This window comes from Mirounga leonina, unplaced genomic scaffold, assembly GCF_011800145.1.
Source record: "Mirounga leonina isolate KUSES-001 unplaced genomic scaffold, KU_Mleo_1.0 Mir_170, whole genome shotgun sequence".
NCBI lineage: Eukaryota > Metazoa > Chordata > Mammalia > Carnivora > Phocidae > Mirounga > Mirounga leonina.
The window spans coordinates 35,181,889-35,208,467 of NW_023270433.1; the positions used below are offsets into that span (position 1 = coordinate 35,181,889).

The following is a 26,579-nucleotide window of genomic DNA, read 5'->3' on the forward strand; positions in this document are numbered from 1 at the left end:
CAATATCCAGAGGGAGATGTGGCGTCAAGGAAGCATTTTTTAGGAGGGAAAAAAGGGGAGAAACCAGTAGAGAAAAAGATCTTGAAGGATGCAGAAGAGAGAAAGATGGCTGGTGAGACATCCCAGAGATGGAGGGAAGGAATGAGATCAGGGCAGAGGTGAAGGGATTTGCTCTGGACAGGAGAAGTACCACCCCCTAAGACCAAGAGGAAGAGAGAAAGAAAATGATGGGCCTTCACGGAGCTGCAGGAAGCAGGATCTTGTGGAAGTTCCCCTGTGAAATAGGAGACAAGGTCAGTTGCTGGTTGTGAAGGAAAGGGGTAAGAGTGGGGAGTAGGAGATAGGAAGAGAGAGGAGAAGGTTTGGGAAGGCTAATGTGGGGAATCACAGAAAAACCTAATCAGTGGGTAGTTGAGGATTCGGGTACAGCTGGAAGCAGGAACCTAAAAAGGAAAAGAAACACAATAGTTAGATTGATGGTTGATGATGGGAGGGTGTCAGGGAGGATGATCAGGAAAAGAAAGCACAAAGAAGGCTTGAGAATGTGGAGAGAGTTGACCATACAAACGGAAAGAAAGTAAAGCCAGGAAGCAACTGACAAATTGAAAAAAAAAAGAACAAAGGAACAGAAGTCTCTAATGAGGTCCAGCAGCCAATGTAGCGGTGGGGATCAGTACTGGAGACAGTGGTCAGAGCCTCCAGAGAGCTGCAGCTCAGAGAGCAGCTGCCAGGTATCACAAAGGCTTGGAGTAAAGAACTGTGGGCGAGGGGCGCCTGGGTGGCTCAGTTGGTTAAGCGACTGCCTTCGGCTCAGGTCATGATCCTGGAGTCCCTGGATCGAGTCCCTGGATCGAGTCCCTGGATCGAGTCCCTGGATCGAGTCCCACATCGGGCTCCCTGCTCGGCGGGGAGTCTGCTTCTCCCTCTGACCCTCCCCCTTCTCATGTGCTTGCTCTCTCTCATTCTCTCTCTCTCAAATAAATAAATAAAATCTTTAAAAAAAAAAAAAAAAAAAGAACTGTGGGCAAGCAGCCAAAATCAGTGACTGTGGCCAAAATCAGGGAATCATAGTTATTTTTATGAGGAGTAGGAGATTCTGGCACTAATGGGCTCTGTGATCCTAGGCAAGTCACTCTCTGGGCCTCAGTTTCTGGCTCTGTAAAAGAATAATCTCTGTGCTATCTGCTCTCCCTGAGAACCCAAAGAAATAACCAGTTTCAAAGTGCTTTGTCGTCGTCTACCGTGCCTGGCCGGTTTCCTTCCCCTTCCTAGATGCCAGCTCCTCTTATCTCTTGCACTTCTCCAGAGCAGCTCCATGTGGTCTCAGAGACACCACAGAGAACTGCATGTAGCCTCTGGGGCACAGAAAAGGCCAGTCTACATTTCCCCACATTTGGGGAAGCTGTCTATACTTCCAAAGGAAGGGATGCAATCTGGACTGCTAGAACTCCTAGGGGGAAATCACAGGGTCAAATGTCTGCCCTTTGGAGGGAAAAAGGACTTTCTAACAATAACATGGCTATAGCAAAGTTTGTTACTATCTCTGGAAGTAAAGAGTTGTTCTTGACGGGTGATATGCAATGAGCGCCATAATGACCATTCATTAAAATTAATTCAATAGTCAACAATAAAGGAATGGTTACTGTGATAAACTCACTCAAATAAATAATATGCAGAGGGTGCCTGGGTGGCTTAGTCAGTGGGCATCTACCTTGGGCTCAGGTTGTGACCTCCAGGTCTTGGGATGGAGCCCTGCATGGCATCAGGGCTTTCTGCTCAGTGGGGAGTCGGCTTCTCTCTCCCTCTCCCTCTACCCCATCCCACCGCTCATTCTCTCTCTCTCTCTCAAATAAAATCTTAAAAATAAATAAATAAATAAATAAAATGCAAACATTACAAATATATTTACATAGGCTATGTAATATGGTGGAAAATTGATTGTAAGGGGCAGAATAATATATATGCAATACATATGTATTACATATTATGAAAGCAAATGAAACACCAAATGTTATTCATTCCACAATCATTGAGCACCTATCTATGTCAAGGACCTGTGCTAAAAAAAAAAAACAAAAACAAAAAACAACAACCAAAAAACCCTAAAGATACAGTGGTGGCTTCTGTCCTAAGTGTTAAATGTCGTACTAAAACTTAGCTGTGTGAGAATATTAGCATTTTGTGACCCCCGTTCCTCTGTCAAAAATATACATTCCAGCAAAACGAAATATACTTCTGACCTAGCCATGATGCATTTCCCTGGCCCTTCAAACCTACCTAAAAATGCCAGGCGCCAGGCTAACTGCATCGCACACCATTTCTGATAAGGAAAAAACACTGGATACCTATTACTTTGCTTATTAGTCGTGTGGCAAAGACAGGACACTCCCGCCGCACCCCCGTTTAAAAAGAAAGGGGGAAAATGCCCTGAAAACAAACTGCAGAATCTTCAATCTCGGAGTATGTACACAAGAACATAAACGAAGGAGGAACTGCCCTTAGATGAGTAAGTTAAAAATCTCTGAAATGCTCAAGGGCCTGAAATGCCCTTGTAGGGAAGAAGTTGCGCGTCCGTCCCACCAGTTAAAGAAAGGACCCCGTCCCAGTTCTCCTTCAGCCCACCCGCCTGGCGCCCCGCCCGGCCCCCCTCTGCGGCCTTGGCCCCCCGGGTTGCGGCGCTTCCCGGAGCCAGCCAGCGCCGAGCGCCCTCAGAACCGCCCTCCCCCCGGCCAGTGCCGGAGACGGTCTACGACCTTCGGGGCTCGGTGCCACACCAGTGTGGGGCAGCGGAGCCAACTGGAGGAAAATCCCACCTCTGGGTCTCTTAATCCTTCCAGTGGAGTGAGACACTCTCTCGGCGAAACTACTTAGGGGGCCCAATGGCGAAGGAACCGTCACTCTGACCAGAAGTCTAAGCCAATGGAGTGGAACGCTCGCCCTCCAGCTGGCGGAAGAAGCCAATGGGCTGAAAAGATTCCACCTCCACGGTGGCGGCGGAGCCGGAGCAGTGAACGGCGCCACCCTCTGGGCTAAAGGGCAGCAAGCGGGCTCCGTGGCAGCCCCACCTCGGCCTGGCGGCGCGGCCGGCGTACTGGCCCGGGGAGAGGTTCGGCGGCTGAGGGGCAAGATGGCGGCAGCCGCGGTGCTGGCTGCCGGGGTGCGCGTGGCGCGCAGGGCGGTGGCGGTGGCGGGGCCGCGGGGGGCACAGGTGAGAAGCGGCCGTAGGCGCGCGGAGGGCGTCCCGCGGGCTCGGCCGCCCTTCCGGGCCGGGGGATCGGCGTTCCTCCCCCAGGCGCGCGCGGCCCTGCGGCCTCGCGGGGACGGAGCCCGAACGCCGGGCAGGGAACGCCGCCCCTCCCGAGGTGCAAGCTCCGGGGCTGTGCGGTGAGATCGGGCTGGTGGGCGGCGGTGGCCGACGCCGTGCACCGCCTCGGGCGCCGAGGTCGCCGCGGGGTCAGTGCATTGGCTGCTGCCTTCTAAGCCTACCTGAAGCCCAGCTGACCGAACGCCTGCTCCGGGCAGCCTCCTCAGCGCCCCCTGCAGGAAGTGAGGTTTGTCTTGTCGGAGCCAGTCTCCAGCCTCTGTCAGGCCCCTGGCCTTCTGAGCACAAGTGTTAACCTCTCATCTTCCCCACTTGTCGGAGGGGTCAGGTTCATCCCAGCTCTTTCTCCCACAGTGTGACAGCACGGACTTCAGCCTTCTCTGAGCCCCTGGGAAACTGGGGCTTCCCTACCCACAATCCCCTGGGGCTGGGGGTGCTGAGTTCGCTTAATTCTTCCCTTCACTGATTTAAGGGACTGGAGGTAAAATTCACAGTAAGAGGTCGGAGGTGACACCTAGACGTGCTGTGTCAAACCTGAATAAAACGGGTAACATAGCTTAAAGATCAGGCAACAAGTAATGGAAATCAGTGGAAACTTAGTAACAAGGTATGAGTAAATGGGAAGAGCTCCAGTCTTCTCAAAGGTGATACAGACCATTCTCTTTATTTTATATTTGAAGCCAAGAGGAGGGATTTATCTAAGGTAATTCAGTGGTAAAAGGAGAACTGGGACCTAAGTTTCCAGTTCTCATCCTGTGTCCTTTCCTCTGAACAGCAACTAAATTTACTAGACACATTAGGAACAGGAATCACTTGCACTGCTGAGTCCTGCATTGTAATACAGCCTTTATCTAACCAAGCTCAGCACTTTCTGACCCTACTCTCCGCTACTGATGCTCTGAAATTGAGGAACTTTTCTTTTGGATGAGAACCACAAATAGGTTCTTAGAAGGATGAAGTTAATGACTAACAGAGCCCAGCTTCTGCCAGCCCCGACTCACTATATGGGATAGGTAGTGTCAGCCCCCTCCCTTGGGTATGTCTGACCCACCTTCAGGTCCGAGGAGCTGCAGGTGTGACTGACGGAAATGAAGTGGCCAAGGCCCAGCAGACAGCTCCTAGGGGAGCAGCCCCAACTGTCTTCTCCCGGATCCTGGATCGAAGTCTCCCAGCTGACATTCTATATGAGGACCAGCAGGTGGGGTGCCCTTAGGACTCATCCCCTTAGGAACTGCTGAGATACCATCAGCCTGTTGAAGTAACATGGTGGCCTCTGGCCTGTCACTACTCCCAGTGTCTCGTATTCCGTGATGTGGCCCCTCAAGCTCCTGTGCATTTCCTGGTCATTCCTAAGAAGCCCATTCCTCGGATTAGCCAGGCTGAAGAAGAGGACCAGCAGGTGGGAAGAGCAGGGCCAAGGTTTGGCTTCGGGGGGTGGAGCTAGAGGTTTTGCTCCCTGTGAATGAAGCCACCTGTCTCCAACCCCTTTCCCTGTAGCTTCTAGGACACCTTCTCCTTGTGGCCAAGAAGACAGCAAAGGCTGAGGGCCTGGGAGATGGATACCGACTTGGTGAGTGACTTTTGGACCTTGAGCCCCTCACGTATAAATTCTCAAAACTACCCCTCAGTATGATCTTTAATCTTTGACCTTTTCCATGATCCTGACCTCCTAACCCCAAGTTCTCTTTCAGTGATCAATGACGGGAAGCTGGGCGCACAGTCTGTGTATCATCTGCACATTCATGTACTTGGGGGCCGACAGCTCCAGTGGCCTCCAGGTTGAACCTACCAACTGACCAAGAACCTCAGACCTGGATGCTTGGAGGGTGGGGGGAAAGGGACCCTATGATGCTAATAAACTTACTCTCCCTCGATTTTGGATCACTGTCTTAAATATATAAAGATACCACAAATAGGAAAGAAAACTGATTAAAGATAATCATCTCTCTTGACTATGGTCAGTGAGAGACATTAAGGAGGCCCATCCTGCAGTTAAAGAAGCATTTGCCTATAGATCTGTGAGTCCTCATGACTAATGGTCCACCTGGATCAAGCTTCTAGAAAAGTAGCAGTAGGAATAAGCTTGTGTGAGTAGGAAGAGACTGAAACCCAGGAGTGAGCCTTGCTCAATCCTCGCACTCACTCAGATGCCAAGCCAAGTGCTAAGGGAGTCTGAGAGGAGGATGGTCAATGTGAGGGCCTTTTACTGAAGGAGAACTAATCACACCAAAAAAGGCCTCTACCCTTTGACAGATCCCCATGTCTCACCATTTTGCTTTTGAGTTGTTTGATGTATTTTCAACCTTAAATATTTTAAAAAGACTCCCTCCACTTTTGAGAATGAACTAAGGGGAAGTTACTGTTGCCCCTACACAAGCACACCAGGTATGCTTTACTCTGATACCCCAGCCCTGTGCTTGTCTCCAACACAAAGAACCACCTTAGAAAGCCTCAAAAGAACCATGCTGGGGGCGCCTGGGAGGCTCAGTTGTTAAGCGTCTGCCTTTGGCTCGGGTCATGGTCCCAGGATCCTGGGATCGAGCCCCACATCGGGCTCCCTGCTCGGCAGGAAGCCTGCTTCTCCCTCTCCCTCTCCCCCTGCTTGTGTTCCCTCTCTCGCTGTCTCTCCCTGTCAAATAAATAAATAAAATCTTAAAAAAAAAAAGAATCATGCTTACGCGTAGAAGGCAGGGCCCTAGGCCAGCGGAACCTTAAAAGCTGGGCTGAGGCGGAACGGAGTCTGAACGGAAAGCAAACGTCCCAGACAGCGGCAGGTTGAAGACTTCCGCCCCGCAGAGAATCTGCCTCCACCCCCACCCAACACTTCCGCCCAACTCTAGTTCTGCGCAGTCTCCTGGAATTATTTGCCGTCTCTATGGCAACCCGGTAGCTGGTGCCCGAAGATGGAGACCACCGAGTCTACCAAGGGATCGCGGTCTCGGTGAGAGCGGCAGCTTTGGCTGCAGGTGTAAACAAGAAGGGTCAGAGGACTTACTGGGCTGCGCTTTTGAGGACTTTGACGCATTCGCTTTCTTTTAGATCTTTGGACATACAGCCTGGTGCTGGAGGGCTCAGGTCTGCTTCAGAACCGTTTCCTTCGGATGGCCGTCCCGGGTCGGTCTTGGCAGCCGCCATCACTGCAGCTGCAGCCGCCTCCACCGCCAAAACTGATGCGTTATCTACGAAGACCCTAGCGCGCTACTCTGAGCCGAGCGTTCTCCTGGACCGCTCCTCTGACAGTCTTCCTGGGGAGCCCTGCACTGGAGCCAGCTTTACCCACAAGACAGGCCATAGGAGACTTGGCTTTGAGCCTGTCTATGTTTCCCGTTTCACCCAGGATCCCTGTACTACAAATGACCTTAGCTCTAGTCCTGGCCCTGCTCCTGGCTCCGGTTCTGGTCCTGGCCATGGCTCTGGCCCTGGCTGTGACTCTGGTCAAGGCACTGGTCCTGGTTCTGGCCCTGGTCCTGCCACTGACTCTGGGCCTAGTCCAGACGGTGGTCATGACCCTGAGCTCAGCCCCTCCAATCTCCCAAGCTTCAGAAACCTCAGGGCAGAGCTGGTCCCTAATTATGCCTCCTGGAATCACTACTGCCACTGGGAACCTCGGAAACAACCCTGGAAATTTTTGCAAGTCTCAGAACCTGGTGCCCGAGGGCAATGGAAGACCCCCCAGGTTGAAGGGAACTGTAAGGTTCTCAGTGAAACATTGCCACGGGGCCACTGCCTTCTCTACAACTGGGAGGAGGAGGTATTGTTTTGACCTGCTCCCTTTTCCTGAAGACTGCCCCCAGTTTCTTGGGGGAGGCAGTAGTTTATGATGAGGGTGGGTACCATAAAGGATATCATGGTCACTCAACTTGGGGCCCACAGAGAGCCACCAACCACCTGGATCAAGTTCCAAGTATGCAGGATGGCTCTGAGAGTTTCTTCTTCCGACATGGACACCAGGGACTGCTGACCCTGCAGCCACAGTCACCCATGTCCTTCAGCACCACCCAGAAAGACTCATACCAGCCCCCACGAAACTACTATCAGCCAATTCGAGGTGGGAAGCATGAGAGAACGGGCCAGCATGAGCCCATTAGAGAAAAGAGAGAGGAAGGAATTTCTAGTAGGACTATGGATTGTCCAATGGGTATAAGGGTAAAACCCCATGATTTTTCTTCCTTTTCTCACATTTGTTTCTTCTGGGCCTGCTTCTTAACCAGACTCCCCCATTCTGTCCCCTCCCTGCCCTCCCACAGGAAAGCGTGAAGCCATGATGGAGATGCTCCTGCACCATCAGATCTGGTGAGAGGCTGGGGGAAGGGTAAAGGGGAGGGGGAAGACAAATCTGGGAAGAATGACTCTGATGCCCCCCAGAACTGTATAGTAAAGAGGTGCAGGCAGAGCAGGAACCCACAAGGAAGCACTTTGAGGTCGAGTCTGTGACACACCGTGACTACCGAAAGGAGCTGGTACATGCCGGGCCTCCTGCCCCAACCAAGGTGAGAGCTTATCCCATCCCATTTGTACAGCTGGGCCCTAATGGGCTGTGGGAAAGTAGTAGAGGTTAAGAGAGGGAGATTCAAACCAAGCGCTTTTCATGTTTTCTCCCTTACAGCCTCACGACTACCGTCAGGAGCAGCCTGAAACCTTCTGGATGCAGAGGGCCCCACAGCTACCGGTGTGTGAGGGTGTTGGGAGTGCGGGAGAAGAAGGAGGGGAAGAGGCTCTTCTGTTCCAGCTTGGCGCAGAGCAGGATCTGTCCTCATTCTGGCCCTCCTCCAGGGTGTCAGTAACATCAAGACACTGGACACGCCATTCCGGAAGAACTGCAGTTTCTCAACACCAGTGCCTTTGTCTCTGGGGCAGCCTTTGCCCTATGAACCTGAGAATTATTCCCACCAACTGGGAGAAAGATCTTCCCTTGCCTGTCAGGGAGAATAGGGTGGTGAAATGCGTAGAACCACTATCTAAGGGTTGAGGAGGGAAGAGGGATGTGGAATATGGAATCTATTTCCATCTGTACTGGAGAGGTGGGAAGGAAGTACATTCTGTCTGTACTTGGTGAAGGGGCTTTCCATAAAGGGTTCTCTCTTGTCCTGAGATTGCGATTTCAGTTATTCTAGGCGTTACCATGTTCACACCCCATCACCTTTCCTTGGACTTGCCCCTAACCCAGACTCTGACACCATGAAATTTTTTGTTGTTTTATATTTGGCCAAAATATTCTGGTTTAGATACAGATATTTACAGAAGATAAGGAAGAAGGGGACCAGGCCAGAGCGAAGCAGGTATATGTACAAGGCTGAGCTGCAAAGAGCAACAATTTCCATATAAGGTCGGGTTTTTGTGCACGTTGGTTTCCATCTTACACGACAATGTCCATTTCTGGTGTGTGGAGAGATGGTGACCACTACCCACCCAGGTCCCAGCAGCAGGAGACTGTCTGATTTGGGAAGAAGTAGGGTTTACAGGAGTCCAGGGGGTACTTTCTGCTCTCCTAGGAGCCAGTAAGTTCGCATCTTTCCTTTTCCCTAGAAGTGGGGGAGTGAAGATAATTCAAATTCTTTGATGTTATTCTCTTTATCTCTCTCTTTTCCCCATGGTCCCCATAATTGCTTTCATCCTCCCTTTCCATGACCCCTCCCCATGGCCTGCCATCACCTTCATCTCCACATCCCCCCGAAGCTCTAGCTGGAAGCATCCTAGCTCATCCAGGGCATCCTTGGTGGTAGAGGAGACATGGATCTTCAGGGCTGGGGGTGGGATGAGGTTGCAGGGATGGTGGGAAGATGAATCAAAGAAAAGACAATAGAAGAATTGGCGATATCGGAGAGAGCTTTACCAAACCACCACCCCTCAGGAGGCTCTCAGTCTTCCCAGGGCATGCACTAGAACCAAAATATGTCCAAGGATGGGGCAGTCAGGAACTGTGATCTCTCAGATTGAGAGATTTGGAGGAACTCTGAAAAGAAGAAAAGGACAACACACATTGAGGCTGAGGCTGGGGTTGAGGGCTAATGTTTTACCTTGACCGTTAGACTCCATGCGGGAAGCAGTGTTCACCGTGTCTCCGAAAAGACAATAGCGGGGCATCTTCAGGCCAACAACCCCAGCACAGACGGGCCCTAGGAGAAGAAACAGGTTGGGAAAGCCTGGGAAAAGCAGACACAAGGGCTGGAGTGAGAGTCAGCCTTACCCGTGTGGACCCCTATGCGTAGCCTCAGCTGGTCATGGGGTCGGTGGCGGATGCGGAAGGAAGAAACTGCATCCAGTAATGCTAGGGCCATACGAGCAATTTCTGGGGCATGGCGTTGACCATTTCGGCCTGGGAGGCCAGACACCACCATGTAGGCATCTCCAATCGTTTCTACCTGATTGAGATGGGGATGAAAATGTCACCTCTATGTGGATCAGTGGGAATGGGGAAGCGTAGGAGATAAGCTGAACACCACTATGAGTCATCCTAACAGCCTGGGAGGCCAGAACATTGACTAGAAAGTAAGTGCCATGGTCCTGAGAATTGGCGGAGGGGGGAGGGGGGAGAGGTGCAATTAAGGGAATCTTTAAATCCTCCTACCCCACCCCTGTACCTGGCGAACACCCAGTAAACATTTGCTGAATGAATGGATACCCTGTCTACAACAACACATGGACAAATAGGTTCTGCTGTCAGGAAACGGGAAGCAAGAAAACAGGGCTGACCTGAAGAGCACAGACGCTAGTGAGGAGGGCAGGCAGGCCCACTGAACTAGGCCTCAGACAGCCTGAACTGTGCAAGGTAAGAAAGCAGCCGCTTGGCTTTGTTAATTGTGCTGAAGCTATACAAAAGAATGGCCTATTTTTAGGAACCAGACACCGAACCGTTTAGGGATAAAGGGGCACCGTGCCTGCAACTTACTCTCAAATAGTCCAGAAAATAATTACATAGATACATAGATTTTTTTTTAAATAAAGCAAGTGGGGTGAATATAAATAACTGGTGAATCTGGTAAAGGGTTTATGGTAGCTCTATGTTATAGCAACAACAGACATGGTAGAGTAAGTCCAAAGGAAAGAGACAGGAATAGTATTATCTGTGCAATGTGCACTTTCCACAATAGATCTATTATTCCCAACTTACAGGTAAAATATCTGAGGCTCAAGGAGCTTTCCAGTTACTTGCCCAAGGCCACACAATTAGTCACAAAATCAACACCTAAATCCCAATGGTTTTTACTCTGAAGTGCAATAAAGCCCACTCTGTGCCAACTCAATGACGTAACAAAATCTTTTACAAGGTAGCATGTCCCTCACCCTTATAAATCATTCTGTACCGACATCCCATATGATTCTTCCACGTCTAGAAGGGATGGAGAGATGAGAAAAAATGGATAGGCTGTGTTTATACTCCTAGGCAAAAAGTGGCGGATAGGGGCTAAATTCTGTAATGGTTCTGATTAGGGCAGCCTCAGATTCACAAGAAATCAGACTGAAAGATACAATAAGAGTGCCAGAGCCTCATTTGTCTACAAAGGGCCCCCAGGAGGGCAAACTGACCATTGAGCGGGGTAAGGCATGTAGGGTTCAGGGAGACTGGGTTTTCAAGGTGGTCTCAGGAGAAGGGTAGCCCCAGCTCTCACCTTGTAGACGTCAAAGTTGTCAATTATGGCATCAAAGCAGGTATACAGGTCATTGAGAAGTGTCACCACCTAACAAGGATGGGAAAGTAGAGCCCCTGAGACTTGAGCCTAACTTTCTAAGAATTCTTAACCCATAAGCCCTAACAAAATATGGGAACTCCAGAACAAATGAATCTCCCCTACTATCAAGGCTCCCTATGCCCCAACGAAGCTCCCCCAGATCCCTATCCCACCCCCTACTTCTCACTTCTGGTTCTCACCTGCATGGGGGTGCTCTCTGCTGACAAAGCTGTGAAGCCAACAATGTCACTGAAGTAGATGGTAACACTGTCAAAGGCCTCAGCCTGTACAGTCTCTCCCCGTTTTAACTGCTCTGCCACTGAACTAGGAAGCAAGGGCCAAACTCAGAGAGAGAGGATGGGTGGAGGAGAGAGGCAAGGAGTGCATGGCTGGAGCAGAGATGCGTTGTAACATGAAAGCTAAGCCGGGTAGAAGAGAAGGAAGGTGACTGGGACTAGCTCAAGGTAAAGTATTTAAGTGGTGGGGGGTTGCAAGGGGACCCCTAGGGATGGGGGCTAAATGTCTCAAGTTGGGAGTGTTCTACATCCACTTGCTAGAGCAAAGGCACGGTAGAGCCGTGTCCTAAAAGGAAGGGTTGGGAAGCCAGGAAGAAGGCAGCATAGCTCATTTGGAGACAGAATGAAAACACATGGTCCAGAAAGGCTCACTGTGTCAAGGTGAAACAAAACAGGGTTCTAAGAGTTGGAAAGTGAGTTCTCAGGAGCTTGATCTGGGAGAACCCAATAGAGTAGAATACTAAAGGAAAATTTGGGAAGGTGACCAAAGTCTCACTGGGGTAGAATTTGGTAGAGCAGAGCTTCAGCCTTGCGCTTCTCCTCCAGATAGGCCTGTGTGCGCTCCTCCACCAGCTTCTCCAGGTTATTGGCATACTGCTCCATGCGCAACAGCAGGTTGTCCAATATGCTTGTGCCGCCCTCCCTGGAGGGAGGCCAGGATATGGTACCTGCTCCCAGACTCTCAAGACTCCCAGGACTTCCTACCCAACCCACCCTCTTGGCCCCACCAGCCCCACCTCATCCACCAACACTGATGAGGCTTCTATCCCTGGGGAGCCCTCGCCCCTTAGTGCCCTCTCACTTGTTAAAGCGGCGAATGAAGCCCTTAATTTGTCCAAAGTCTGGCCGCTCAGCTGGTTCCTGGGCCCAACATCGCTCCATCAGCAATACTAACTCTTCATTCAGTTGGGTCCGGTCAATGCTTGGCCGGAAATATGGCCGCTGACCATTTCGGACCTTTTGGACAATCTCTGAGGGTGATAAAGGCTTTGGATGAAGAACAGGGTCCCCCAGGTAGAGGAGTCTATGGGCAGTAGATTGACTCTTACCTTTGGGGCTGAGGTCCAGGCCCTCCAAGTAGAAAGGGCCACTGCGAAGTGCTATCTCCTGTAAGATGATCCCAAAGCTGTAGACATCAGCCTTCTGCATGCCTGTGGTTGGCAGTGGGTTCCCACCAAGCAGTTCTGGGGCAGTCCACAGCTTCTCTGAAAAGAGGGAAAAGGCTGGCCAAGTCCTCAAAAAGAGTATCCCCAAGCCCATAATGCTCCCCATATTACTGTCATTCCATCTCCCTCTCCCACCCTCCCTAGGTGGAAATGATCAAGGCCAGAGGCGAAATATAAAAGGGGGTTGTCGGGGAAGGCCTCACTGGCATAGAGGGCGTGGCTGTCATCGGATTCAGCAGCTGAACGGAAGCTGGCCAGGCCATAGTCTGTGATTTTGAGCACAAAACGACTATCCACCACACAGTTGGAGGACTTGAGACTCCCATGGGATGCAATAATGCTGTTATGGAGAAAGGCCATGCCCTGCAGGATACAGATCAAGTCATGGGTTTGGATTATATCCGGCTTAAGATACCCCCCTCTCCATGAGATGGGCATTAGCTAGCTGTCTAAAGATCTCGGGACCATAAAAACAATAAGCTACTTTTGGAAGGCATCCTTTACAGTAAGTTCCTACCCAAAGAAGCAGGCAGAATAGGAGAGTCCTCCCTTCTTGGTACCATAAACAGTATATTGGCACCATGGCACCAGGGACAGGAGAAATGTTTAAGGGGAGGGACAAGGGGAGGACTGGAAAGGGCAGTCAGTCTTCTGAGTAGTAAACAGAACTATGAGGGTGAACCCCAAAAATGATATGTCTGACATCCATGATGGCCTCAAATGTATGGCCACTACTTAGGAAGACATGGCTAGAGACCCAGGTATCAAGAGTACCTAGATGCACCAAAGAAGACTAGCCAGTTGTAAACTTTAACATATAGCCATGTGTAGGCGGGCGAGTCAGCATGGAGGAGGAAAGCAATCTACTAGAGAAAATGCTAGGCCAGAGAGAAAGTGGAAAAAATAGTAAATTAGTAAAGCCCTGGACAATGGAAAAAATGGGAGACAGCTGCCAAGCCAATGCAGAGCCAGAAGAGAAAAACCTTTGCCTATGAGGGACTATCAGGCAGGTCCCAAGAAGGCAGAGTGGTGCTTCCCAAAATGAAACCCTGGGCACCCGCCCCAGTCAATTCAGGTGGAACAGAAAAAGGATGCAGTGATCTGTATGCTAACCAAAACACCTCTGTCTAAATATTTAGCTCTGGACCTAAAAAATCATAACTCTAGTCTCTGTGAACTCCTCCTTTTTATTCCTTTTGATATCAACAAATTTGGGAATCACCAAATTTGTGAATACAGAAAGGATTAGGCTTCTGGCTTTTTCCTAAATCACTTTTCCATCAAATCATGGTACTCTCAAGAGTCCTGTTTTTCTTATATTTATCATCACAGTCAGCCACCACATCAACTTTACCTAATATTTTATCTCTCACTTGATGGCAAATTTTCACGCACACACACACAAAATTTTTTAAATAACCTCATGAGAATTAAACAGAAAAACCAAAGCCAGCTTCAGGTGTGGTACAAGTGATCCACTAGGCTAGCTCACTGGCCATAAGAATTGCTCTAAACACTTGCCCAATCCTTCCAAGATTCAAACTCATACCTCTGCAAATCCATGCACCACTGGGTCACCTGAAAATAGCTAAAAACTAATATATGGGAAGATACCAAAGGTCTAGTATAATTTTCCTTCATTTCTCTTAGTTTTACTAGTAAATGTTCTTTTTTTAAATTTCAGTTTGTTTGGAGACCCCATTCATCTTTTTCCTGCTGAGAAATCTTAATATAAACTCTTAGAGATTAAAAAAAAAAAAGATGATGGTGAGAGATCTGAGATATCTAGGGCAGGATGACAAAAATTCTTTGTCAGGACTCTTTGTGGCAGATAAATCTCCCCCAGTTAAAAACTCCAGACCCTTTACCCATTATTACCCAACCACAGGAATAAGGGGAACTGGAGAGAACAGGACTTTCACAGGACTAGAAGGAGAAATTGAAAGCAAAGATCAAGAAACAAAGGCATTTTAGGGGTGCCTGGGTGGCTAGGTCAGTTAAGCATCTGCCGTCAGCTCAGGTCGTGATCCCAGGGTCCTGGGATGGAGCCCCACATCGGGCTCCCTGCTCAGGGAGAAGTCTTTCTCCCTCTGCCCCTCCCCGCCCCGTTCGTGCACATGTGCACTCTCTCTCTAATAGATAAATAAAACCTTAAAAAAAAAAAAAAAGAAAGGCATTTTAAAGCAAATGAACTCTTATGGAAGAGCAGGGAAGACTCACCTTAACAAGGTCATTAATGAGGGAATAACGAAACATCCAGTCCAAGTTGATGCTGTCATTTTCCAGAATATCCTGGTAGTGACACGGAATAGATTATAGGACTATTCCAGTCCCACTAGCTATCACATGCTTATCTGCCCTATCCCTAGAATCTCCACCTTTCCCTTACCTGTAAACTCCCCCGAGGACAATACTCAGTCACGATGCAAATGTTGGGGGGGTCAATGCAGGCGCCGATGAAGCGAGTGAGATGGTTGAACTGAACATCTCTCATCTAAGAACAACAACAAAAGGTGGGAAAGGAAAAAAGAATTTAAGGAGATTAAAAATCAGATACAGAAATAACACACTGCATGACAGGACCTTTCTCTTAATTGTACCTACAACTTAAAATCCCTTATAAATAGGCCCCTTGCCTCCCTAGCCAATTTTACTATTCCCCTCTCCTCTTCTCCATCCCTATCTACCCCTCACCCTTAATCCATACAACATTACATACGTGTTTGAGCTCAAACAGAACCTGCCGGGTCAGCTCAATGCGCTTCTTATTCACATGTTTGATGGCAACAACATTTCCCTGATGGTGGGAGTGAAAGAGGAAAAGGGAAGTTAGTATCAGGAGTTCCCAGGTGCTAGGAAATCCTGGAGAAGCATGGGAACATCCAGGAGCTCAGCTAGACACAGAAAGGAAGGTTATGAGGGGCAGAGGTTCATGGCAAGAGGTGACATATGGGGATGAGAGAGGATGAAATGGTGGGGACCAGAACAAGCGGATGACTGTTCACCTTGAAGTGACCGGTGTTGGCAAAGATCTGGTATTTCCCATGGGCTGTCATGAGCGAGCCGTAACTGGATCCCCGCTGGGGCCAAGGGCAACATGGAGGCGGAAGGATGAAAGGAACATTAGATGATGGTGGCAGTGCAAGGGCTATCATTACAAGCCAATGTGCTGGGAAAGGTCCAGGGCACGAAAGGACAGGCACTCAGAGGGAAGCAGAGGGACAGCTGAGACCAGAGCTCACCAGCGACAGTGTGAGGCGACTGCCTGCACCTTTATGATATCGTTCTGAATTGCCAAATTGCAGTTCTTCCCAGCGAATGCGCCACAACATGCTAGCCAGCTCCTTCTCCAGCATCAGCTTTCTGTAAGGACTGCACACCTCAGTTGACTGGCAAGCCCGATCCTACCACCCCGGGAGCCAACAGTGGGGTTGCGGGGGGCTTCCCTGCAGCGCCAGAAGCTGCAACCATTACACTCGAGGTGGGACTCGGTGCAGGACTGCCTGAGGAGGATGCATTCTCTACACGTGGGATATGTGCCCTGTGCTCATTTGAAAACACAGAGGCTGAAGGCAAAAGTTCTTTCTTAAAATGGTAGCATTCATGGAAAATTCACCTTTGCCCTTAGAAGACCCCACGTGAAACCTGTCGTTAGGACACCCAGGCTTGGACCAAAAGTGGGAAAACTACACCTAGGCTAAAAGCTTAACGAGAAAGGCTAGAGAGGAAGGTGTTAGGCCTAAGAGACAACCATCAAACTAAGAATCCCGCTAACCTCCAGAAGGCCTGAGCGGTGGGAGGGAAGGGGGTAGGTCAGTGGGAAGCCCAGGACTCACCGGAAAATGAGGAAGCTGGAAACACCAAACATGATGAAGGTGATTCCTGTTCCCAGTGCCACAATGGCCAGAGTTGAAAGTGGAGCTGAAGGAGAGAGGGGACCCTGAGAAAGACTGTGTGGAGTTGTGGACCGGGAGGGGGCAGTGCTCAGGGTGCAGGGAGCAGACAGATATCTTGAGGGAAAGGAGTGAGGAGGGGGTCTGCAAGTAGAGGAGGAAACAGAGCTAAGGGTGGGGAGTCAGGGAGAGGAGATGAAAGGATGGAAGTTAGGGGAGGAAGGGTGACTCCCAGCCCCCGCACACACCCACTTTTATCACAGGATGGGTCGTCCAAGTCAAAGGCACAGGGGGGATTGTCCAAGGGGGGCGCCCCCTTCACCCAGGGAATAGGCCGTCCTGTCCACCAAATCTGCTTCTCAGCTCCTGAGTAGTGGGCTGCAGGCTGTGAGGAAGGAGAAAACTGGGCCCGCGGGCCTGCTCCCACCAGCCTCTCCCCCAGACCCCCGCTATTTGGCTGCTTTTCTCCCCAGCCTACCACCCACCCAGGATAGAGGTCCAGCAAATAAGTCCCTGCCTCTAGTACCTTTGATTCTGCCCCACCAAACCCTTGAAAGCTGGATATTCAGGGCCCACAGTCTCCTCCCTGCCTCCTCCCCCATTACCTGGAAGTCCCCAGAATCCAGGTCTCCCATGGCCCACAGGACAAAGTCAGTCTCTCGGTCATTGTTCTTGTCCATAACAACCAGTCCAGTTACACCTAAGATAGAAAAGAGCAGCCCTTACTTTGAGATCTACCCTCGGCCCCTCTCCTGTGCCCCGATTCCTCCGATTACCTCAGATCCCTCCTGCCCCTGTTCTTAATACACGTCCACCTCCACCATGTTCTCTGACCCCTCCTAACTCTTCCTCTGCCCCTGGCATCTGTATTTTCTTCTGCCTACTCCGCTCGCAGGCCCATCAGCAGCGCTCTGGCCCCTGCCTGACCCTCTCCATTACCATGGTATCTTCGTCCCTGCATCTTCTCCACAATTCGAAGTCCGTCTTCCCGGGTGCCTCCCTCCTGGATTGTCTCGTTCAGGACTTCAGCATACAGCAGGATCCCATCGTAGAAGCAGCCAGCAATGAGGTTCATCTAGGGGTGGCAACTTCAGTAGGGGTCTCCAAATGTCCTGCCAGGCCCCTCCCCAGCCCCCTTTCCCGTCTCTGGGGTCTCCTTCTACCTCTTCTCTCTCTTCTGGTTTGCTTCCTTCCCTCCTGTCATTCCTAATATGCCATCCCTACTTCCACTGGACAGAAGAGCAGAAGGAAAAAGCCTGGATGACAGCAGACAGTCCCCAAATTGGGCTGGCTCCGAGGCCAAGGCTTGATGCTGAGTTAGGGAGAAGAGCCTTTCCTCAAAGCCTGGCCCGACTCTCAGGAAAGAGAGATCTACTTACCAGGGAGGGGGCCAGCTCCACACCAAAATCTTCCCGGGCTCTTATCAGCAGACGATTCTGGAATTCCTGATACTCGGGATTTGGGGGTTCTCGGTAAGTGATCACCAATACTGCCTGCACCAACAGCACATGGGGAGAGTGAACAGGATTCAAGATAGGCGTTGGGGAAGAGAGGAAGCAGGACAGGGAAGCTCGGTGAAATACTCATGATACAAAATATACACAGATGAGTCTGAAGGCTGAAAGGACACTAAGCTCTGTGTTGTGCGTGCACCTGTGTGTGTGAGGGGTCCGTGCGGTGCACGTTTACTGCATCTGGGAAGAGGGGAGTGGCACCCGCCATGAAAAGGGCACGGTTCTGGGAAGGCGGAGCCTGGGAAATAGAGAGATCAGCTCCATCCCCCAAACCTGTGCCCTTGTCTTCCCTGCCCCCTCCCCCTTCCAGGCGGCCACGGCACTCACAGCTGCTCTGTCCCATCCTTTCTGGGGACATACTCACTATCAAGGACAACATGGATCAACAGCTCCTCTCTGAGGTGTTAATTACTGTTAAGGTGATCAGTAAAGTATTGATATTTTCCTCTGGGCCACTTGGACACAGTGCCTCCACCCAGTGAATTAAACAGATTTCAGGACACCTGAGGGAAACACTTGGAGACAATGAGTCCATCAGTGAAAAGTTGTGGGGCCCATTCACTGAACGTGTGTGGAATACCCACCCTAAGCAGCACTGTCCTGCATACGGGCATGGTCCTATACGTCACTAAGTAATAGACACGTGTCACAGAGAAAACACATAGACACATGCCCACACACATTTCATAGCTACGCAAATGACACACGTGATCTCAGCCAGGCCCACATCACTGGCCTTGGGTCAGCACATCTTTGTCTCTCTCTGGGATGCCCTCCTGGCGCCTACTGACCTCACACATTTCCCCTTGCTTTGCTGATGGACATATCGGCCTCTGTCTACACCTCAGGCCTGCACAGTGACTGAGACCAGCCTTTGCCTTGGATGGGAAACTGGCGTCGCAACTTCAGGGCAAGACTTCATTCAGATCAATGCATTTTGTGAAATGATAGATTAAAATCTACTCACTTCTACCAGTTTTGTTCATTCCTGTCACTGAAAGTACGTATGGACATGGAGATACTAGATAAATCACATATATGTGATTTACTTTGTATTAACTCATTCTAGGTAGGAAATAATAAAGTTAATCTCTAATATGTAGTCATTACATTAGACTAGCGTTTGCTTCATAATGTAATTATTCTTCCTGGAGCATTTGGGTCCTTGATCACGCGCTTGTAATACTCTCCCACCCTCAGGTAAAATTTAAAAGGAGAAGGGGGCTGAGGATGGGGTTGGAAGGGTTTGTTCAGTAACACCTATTTCAAGAATAAAAGAAAAATAGAAGGGTAGGATATTGCTGACAATGTTAAAAAATCAGTAAAAGAGCTCAAAAAGATCGTGCTTAACACAATTTATATCTCAATATAAAGGCTGGTAACAGGTTTTTAATGCTTTTTAGACACTTCATAATTCTCTAGGCTTCTCTGTTTGCTAGCCTAGCAGTTCTCAAACTTTTTGATTTCATGACCCCCTTTACACTACTAAAAATCACTGAGGACCACAAAGAGCTTTTGATTACACGGATTATATCTATCAATATTTACATTTTAGAAATTAAAACCGACAAATATTTAGAACACAAGAATACACAAGTACACCTTCTCCAGCTGCCAGGCTGACAAGAGCATCACATGTCATGTAGCCTCTGGAAAACTCCACTGTACAATCGCGGAGGGATAAGAGTGAGGAGGCAAATAAACATCTTAGTATTATGTTTTAAATAGTTTTGACCTCACGGTCCTTCTGAAAGGATTTCAGAGGCCCCCAGGGTTCCAAGACCACATTTTGAAAACTGCTATGCTAGACTGTTCTTGCTGTGGTTACTAGCTATGTAAAAAAAGGAAAAGAAAAGAAAAAAGAAGAACCTCCAAAGAATTTCTGTGCTTGCTCAGGGCTACATAGAGAGAAGAAGGTAAAGGTAAGTAATGATGGCCCTTTTCACAGTGGACCCCAGGTGAGAAGAAAAACAAGCAAAGGCTGCCAAAAACGTGTTTAGCCATCGTTTGCTTACTTAGTTCTATTGTATCCACTTAGTCTTCCCTATCCTGGTTGATCACCTTGGTTTACGGTACCTGCTAGCCCTACTCCTCGGTAAATGAATTCCTAGTCCTCTCCCCACTTCTCCCCAACACGCACCTTAATGCAGTTTAGTAAGTCCATGCTAGGCACGTAGAATACAAAACTGAGCATGATCACGCAGCTATGGCTTAATGAGAGAAAAGTCATATCAATATACTTAATTTCAGAGCCCTCTCCCCCCAGTAGGCCAGGTATCTCTGGGGTAAGGGCTCTCTGCTCTTTCACCCTTGGTTGTAGCTGACCACCCACCTTCCCTCACCCCCTGCCCTGCTCCAGCATTGGAACAGGATAAGTAGCTTTTCCAGAGAACACCTCGTTACCCCCTTACCTTCACCCCACCCCAAAGCCTTGATTCCCCCCTCAGCATATTCTTGATTGCTGATTCCCCCCTTCTCTTGTGTCCCAGCAAAATCTCCCTATGTTTTTCTATCTGAATAATTCCTGTAGTGAGTGTGAAAACTGAGAATTAATTTATCTAACTGTCAGCTGACTAGATCTCATTTCCCCCACCCGAAGTGCTGGGGCCCCTTGACTGGTAGGAATTCCCAGATGAGAAAGAAAGGTATTCCTTCCACCAAAAAAAATACAGCCCAAAAGGCTCTGGAGTCATCCCATTTAGGAGCCCATAGAGATCTTCCTCGACCACACTAGCTAAAGTACAATTCCCTCGTTATTCCCTTCACGTGAGAGGCCTTGGTTTTGTTTTGATCTTCGTTTTTTGTGGGTTTTTTAAGTAACACTCATCGCAAGTTGCTCTATGTTTGTATTTATTTGCTTATTAAGTGTCTGTCCACCCTATTAAATGTAAGTTCCAGGCAAGGACTACATCTGTTACGTTCTCCACTGTATACCAGAACCTAGCAGAGTGACCGGGACATAAGAGGTACTCGATAGATACTAATAGAATGAGTCAATCTTCAAATGAATCAAATATTGACCGAATAATGTGGTAAATTCTACAGGAGACAGAGTTAAGCACAAGAACAGGAAATTCAGTCCAACCTGGGGATTCGAGGATTGTTTCCTCAAAGGGAAAATAACTCATCTGAGTCTTAGAGAATACGCACACATTATCCAGACAGACAAAGGTGAGAAGGTCGTTTCAGGCAAAAGTTACAGCATAAACGAAACCTGTCCTGCCACTGCCCATGTTCAAGTGTGACAGTCACGGACTCAGACCCAGACATGTCATTCACAGTCAGATACAACCAAATATATAATGACAGCCACATAAAACTTTACTCACTGGAGATGATGACCACCAAAGTCCAGCCCTTATACACATCTACTGAATTTCAGACTCAAAGAATCCCAGGTGAAAAGACCTTAAAGTTGGGCACCTGGGTGGCTCAGTCATTAAGCGTCTGCCTTCGGCTCAGGTCATGATCTCAGGGTCCTGGGATCGAGCCCCGCATCGGGCTCCCTGCTCAGCGGGAAGCCTGCTTCTCCCTCACCCACTCCCCCTGCTTGTGTTCCTGCTCTCACTATCTCTGTCAAATAAATAAATAAAATCTTTAAAAAAAAAAAAAAGAAAAGACCTTAAAGTTATCCCATAGGCCACCTCAAATCCTTTTCAGGAAAAGGAGAGATATGGATAAATAAATAAGAAACACATATAGGGGCGCCTGGGTGGCTCAGTTGTTAAGCGGCTGCCTTTGGCTCAGGTCATGATCCCAGGGTCCCGGGATCGAGCCCCGCGTCGGGCTCCCTGCTCAGCGGGAAGCCTGCTTCTCCCTCTCCCACTTCCCCTGCTTGTGTTCCCTCTCTCGCTGTGTCTCTCTCTGTCAAATAAATAAAATCTTAAAAAAAAGAAAGAAAGAAAGAAACACATATACATAAATTAGTGAAAAATTGGTGAGAGAATCAGGGAACAGTTCATGGGTGTGATTTGAAGAGGCAGAGATTTGGGACGAGGAAGGAAGAGCGTTCCAGAAAAAAAGGAGCAAAGAGCACAAAGGCAAGAGGACGGGGAGGCCCAGGGGTTGGGGAACTGAGAGAGGTCTGGTTGGCTGGAGTACAGGGTATGAGGGGCACCAGGAGGCAAGACTGAAAAACTGAGCTGAACACAGACCGTAGAAGGTCTGAAATGTCATGATAAGGAGTCAGGACTTTATTCTGTAGAAAGTAAGTCATTGACAGTTTTGAGCAGAGGAGTGAAATGAACAGAGTCATGTCAATTACCCCTACAAATTATTTCGTAAATTCATTTCTTTGCATTCCTACCACTGCCACTGGCATGGGAGCCCACATCACCTCACCCCATTCGAGACCCAAGTACTCCTCTCCTAATCCAACCTGAATTCTGTCTCTGTATTTCTCTTTGCAAAAAAATCTCAAGGACCTCACATTCAAGTCCAAGTACCTTAATCTTAGGTTCAGAGCCCTCCTTAATTTGATTATACCTCTGCAACATTATTTCCTATATCTGCCTCAAGCCAACCCTTCTTTCTTGGCAGGTCAGTATCTTCTTGGTCCCCCAAATATGCCCATTCCTATCTTTTTCTCTTTGCTCAGGCTGCCTGGATCCTGTCTCCCATTCAGACTAGGAATATGACATCTACCTTTCAAGTCACAACAGATTCTTATTCCTTTATAAAAAGGCTTTCCTAAACACAGCTGACATTGATTCTCCCTCCTCTGAACTCCCTGAAGTTCTTAGTATCTGTTCCAGGACACATAATCATTTTCTTTCGCAGACTTGTAGTTAACTGCACCACAATCATGCCTCGCTTATCCAGAAAGGATGGAAGTCCTCTCGGGGTCTGGGACCAGGTCTTTCCTAGAACTTTTCTCCCTCACAGTATAGTCTACTAATGGGACTTTAGGAGGGTGTTCCAGGATCTTGGGAGGTAGCGCTGACACTCAGGACAGTCACAAAAGTGGAGAAGTAAGAAAGAACGATATGAAACTCAAAAAGCCTCTGTTCGTTTCCCTCCGTGTAGCTCATAATTCCTGCCCTGTTCCCGGGGTTTCTGTGGGTCTTATGAGAGAAAGAGAATCTTCAAAGAAGCTCCTCTTCCCCCTCCTCCAAGTTTGGCTCAACTGATACCTGAAAGGCCTCTCTGAGGGCCTGGGCCTGTTCCCGGGTGCGATTGTCTTGCCAGGGCCGGCCTGTTGAGCGTGTGGGGCTGGCACGGAGACTCTCCCCAAAGACGTCCAGGTAAAAGAAGACATAATCCCCATTGGTCAGGTTCTCCCTCTGGGCCTGAAGAAGGATCTCATGCAGCATCTCCAGAGGGCCACAGATATACACGACTGGGAACAGGTACAAGACAGAGGGGCATTCTGAGAAAGGATCCGGTCCCCACACAGCCCCCTCTCTGAACCATCTGCATTTCCATCTTTAGCAAGGAAGAGAGTGCCCTAACCTATCAACCACCCAACATATGCTCCCCATCCCTCCCCCTTGGAGTCTATGTCGTAAGTACCCTGGGGCCTTATGGACCATCTGGCAGAGGTCAGAGTCTGACTCCAGACCCCAGAGGAAGGGAGCTATCAGCTTTAAGCCCCTCCTCTTCCCAGAGCTCTGCTTGTTGCCCCCCACCCAGCCCTCCTCACTGCCCCACTCTGCCCTGCCTTTCCCTAGGCTCAAAGGCACTGACTACTCAGAATTTCTCTCAGTGTCAGCTTTACCCCGTCTTTCCCAAACAAATCTGCTGAACCCGAAAGTTCATTTATGGAGTCCTCACGATTTTTCTGCGACCAAGGACTCTTGGTGCCCCAGTCTAAGAAGTCTCTGCTCACAGATGGATACACATTCACTACGCCAGGGCACTCGTTTCATATTGCTCCCCAAATTCAATTTCTGCCCAATCCCACATTCTTCCCTGACACAGGATTCGCTTCTCATTCTACCTGAAATCTCATCCCTGGTTTCCATCTGCCTGTGCCATCCACGGGCTCCCCTAATACAACGCCCTCACCTTCGTCACAGGTGCTCTGTCCACAGGTGCCTCTTGACCCCAACCACCACGTCCATCCACCATTTATCTCCCAGGGCTGAGCTCCAGGGATGCGGCGACCCTCCTCCCCCTGACCCTAAGATAGCCTGGGCCACACTCACTGCGCCCGTTGGCCCGGATGAAGTGGGTGGCCTGCTCAGGGCCCCCCGGCTCACGGGCATACACCTGGTGCTGCACACTGAGGTTGCTGCCCTGCAGGGCCTCAAAGACGCCCTCGATGGTGAAGTAGTGAGGCCGGTCATCTGTGCGAGCGTCCAGATACAGCAAGGCAGCGCGGGCAGTCCAGTTGAAGTGCCCATGTAGGGTCACCACAAACTCCCCCAGCTTGGGAGCAGAGGGGCCAGTGCGCACCAGGGTACGATAATGCTCACTCTTAGCTGCGAAACCAGACGCCACGGCACCCGCAGTCAGCAGGGGAAGACGCCAGTGTGAGGCAAAGCGGGCCACGGAGGCAGCAGGGTACACGCAACCGGGGCCCAACAGAAGATCGGGGTCATGGTACAGCTTGAGGTCCACGGCGCGCAGCGGTGCCAGGTACTCAGAGCAGGCGCCATCTAGTTCGGAGCTGACAAACCGGAGGTCCACGGGCAGTGCCCGGCCCAGCGCCTCCACCGCCAGGGCCACGGCAGGACCCACCCGGGGCCAGGCCCAGGCGTAGCTCAGGTTGTGTTCTGGCAGCACCACCGCCAGTGTCAGGTTCCGCGCCCCGGGAGGACGCACCCCACCTGCCAGGGCCGCCACCACCAGCAGCAGTGATGGCAGTGCCATGGGGAGAAAGCAGCAGCCCCGCCACCCCCAGGCCCCGGCGCCACTCTGGCCTCCGGGGGAGGCACGAGCACCACCCAGCCTGGAACCTGGGGGGAAGATGGCCAGGAAGGGAAGTGCGGAGCAGCTGGGTAGGCTGGGGTACAGAGAGTGGTGGGGACGGGAGAGGAGGCGATGGGAGGAAGCCCCAGCGGTAGAGGCAGGGGGTGGGTCTACCAGCCTGGGGCAAGGACTGAGGGCTGAGTAGGGTGGCAGGAAAAGGGAGGCACCAAGGGGGCCTGCGCCTGGGATGGGGACAGTGAGAGGTGAAGGAGCCTGATAAAGCTGAGGAGGAAAGGGGGATCCGAGGCTGGGATGGGGTGGGGGTGGGGGGGAGGCTGGTACAAAGAAAAGGCCCGGGGGCACCTCGCCGCTGAAGGGACTAGGAGGGCTGAGAGCCGCAAAAAGGAGGACCAAGGGGGTAAGGTGGGAGGGGGCCCGCGCCGCGGAAGGACTGGGACCATGGGCGGGCGGGGAGCGAAGCGAGGCCTGGGCCGGAGGAGAGGGAAAGGCAGGGGTGAATCTCCCTGTGAAGGCTTCTCCTGAAGCTCCTGCTTGGACTAACGGGCCCAGGGCGCTGGTCCCATCCGGAGCTGCGGCGGCCCCGCCCGTGTCCCAGCTCCTCTCTGCTCCGCTCCTCCTGGGCCCGCGCGGCCGGCGCTGCCCGGCGCTTCCTCCCGCCCCCCGCCTGGGCCCCCAGGCGCGCCGCTCGTCCAGGTCAGGTCGCCGCGGCCGGGCCCGTCTCCGCTCGCTGCGCCGGCGGCGGCGGCCGAGTGTGACTCCCCGGGCAGGCCGCCCGCGCCCGCCCCCGCCCCGCGCCTTCCCCGCCCCCGCGGCCCCTCCTCCTCCCCCTCCGGCCCCACCCTCCGGCGCCTGCTGTCTCCCCCCACCCCCTTGCCTGGCGCCCAGGGACGTCCCAGGTCTCCTACCCACCCAGTGACAACTCGGGGGCTCCGCGCAAGGGCCTCTCAGGCCGGCGGGGTTCCTGGGCGTCCTCTCACTTTAAGGGCCTACCCCTATCTCCCCCAAGCCCCTGGCCCACTCCACCACTCTCTGCCCATCTTGCACAGTGCCACGAGCCCAGAACTTCTCCCCACTCGCGTATCCCGTTGTTCTTAGGGTCCCCTCTCTACTCCCCTGAGTCCCTCCAACACTCCAGTCTCCAGGAAGCAGTCAGGAATCCCCACATATTTGGTATCCTCACTAGTCCTCCACCTAGTAAACCATAGCACACTTCCCATTGCAGGAACCTCTCACTCCCTCACCAGGAAGACATGCCTGCTACCTGGAAGATTGACCCCTCCGGGACCAAGGGACTCCGATGACTGATTTTTCCTGAGTCCTTACAAAGTCCATGGGTGGGTCTCCTTCTTCCTTAGAACTCAACTCTCCAACCTCCCTCTTCCTTCCCCATGCTCCCTTCTGTAGTCTCCCAAGTCCTCAGAGGCCCTCCATAGCCTGCTAGGCCTCTACCACACCATCTGCTCCAGGGACCCAGGCCAGGAACAGCCTCTCCTCTTTTGTCTCCCTGCCCAGCCCAGGCTTGCACCTGATAACAGCTCATGGACTGACTAAGCAGAACATTCCCCCCTGGCAATGGAAGCCCGTTGTATCCCCCTTGGGTTCCACCCTGCTCCCAAGCCTCCAACCTAGAAGGCTCTCCCCAGATACCCCATATCTGGCATGCCAATCTGATCCTGAGAACAGCTTATGAGGGATGATATCATGGTTGCTGGGAGGGACTGCTATGGGACCTTGGGGAGTTTCTCTCAAACGGTCATAAAGGAGATGCATATAAATCCATTCTCCTCCCCCTCCTGAGCGCCACAGTTTGTCTCCCCCCTTCAAGCCTCTCCTCCAGAAATCACA

General features: G+C 50.9%; 3 protein-coding genes across 9 annotated transcripts; 2 read left to right on the top strand and 1 right to left on the bottom strand.

Moving 5' to 3' along the window:
* Positions 1-3,105: 3,105 nt before the first annotated feature.
* On the top strand, positions 3,106-5,196 carry HINT2 (histidine triad nucleotide binding protein 2). The gene is made up of 5 exons (XM_035016337.1): positions 3,106-3,208; positions 4,380-4,520; positions 4,617-4,721; positions 4,820-4,892; positions 5,014-5,196. Exons 1-5 carry the CDS (start codon positions 3,128-3,130, stop codon positions 5,103-5,105), a joined length of 492 nt encoding a protein of 163 aa, XP_034872228.1. The 5' UTR covers positions 3,106-3,127; the 3' UTR covers positions 5,106-5,196.
* Positions 5,197-6,009: 813 nt separating this feature from the next.
* Positions 6,010-8,342, top strand: SPAG8 (sperm associated antigen 8). The gene is made up of 7 exons (XM_035016334.1): positions 6,010-6,263; positions 6,362-7,073; positions 7,196-7,370; positions 7,570-7,615; positions 7,698-7,812; positions 7,929-7,991; positions 8,096-8,342. The coding sequence occupies exons 1-7, from the start codon at positions 6,226-6,228 to the stop codon at positions 8,252-8,254; spliced, it is 1,308 nt and encodes a 435-aa protein (XP_034872225.1). The 5' UTR covers positions 6,010-6,225; the 3' UTR covers positions 8,255-8,342.
* A 161-nt stretch (positions 8,343-8,503) lies between these two features.
* NPR2 (natriuretic peptide receptor 2) lies at positions 8,504-25,466 on the bottom strand. 7 transcript variants are annotated; one of them, XM_035016321.1, is made up of 22 exons: positions 24,008-25,466; positions 22,994-23,199; positions 17,727-17,840; positions 17,287-17,422; positions 16,953-17,047; positions 16,600-16,750; positions 16,291-16,375; positions 15,697-15,826; positions 15,460-15,534; positions 15,174-15,251; positions 14,844-14,948; positions 14,675-14,746; positions 12,658-12,817; positions 12,338-12,493; positions 12,091-12,259; positions 11,785-11,931; positions 11,193-11,316; positions 10,933-11,001; positions 9,510-9,684; positions 9,340-9,438; positions 8,975-9,066; positions 8,504-8,844 (listed from the first exon to the last, which is right to left on the bottom strand). In XM_035016321.1, exons 1-22 carry the CDS (start codon positions 24,672-24,674, stop codon positions 8,779-8,781), a joined length of 3,171 nt encoding a protein of 1,056 aa, XP_034872212.1. In that variant the 5' UTR covers positions 24,675-25,466; the 3' UTR covers positions 8,504-8,778. The 7 variants fall into 7 exon arrangements, 6 of the variants coding, with proteins under 6 accessions (XP_034872212.1, XP_034872216.1, XP_034872215.1 ...); XM_035016325.1 differs by having other exon boundaries at positions 15,697-15,817; positions 16,600-16,732; positions 24,008-25,465; XM_035016324.1 differs by having other exon boundaries at positions 16,600-16,732; positions 24,008-25,465.
* Positions 25,467-26,579: the final 1,113 nt, after the last annotated feature.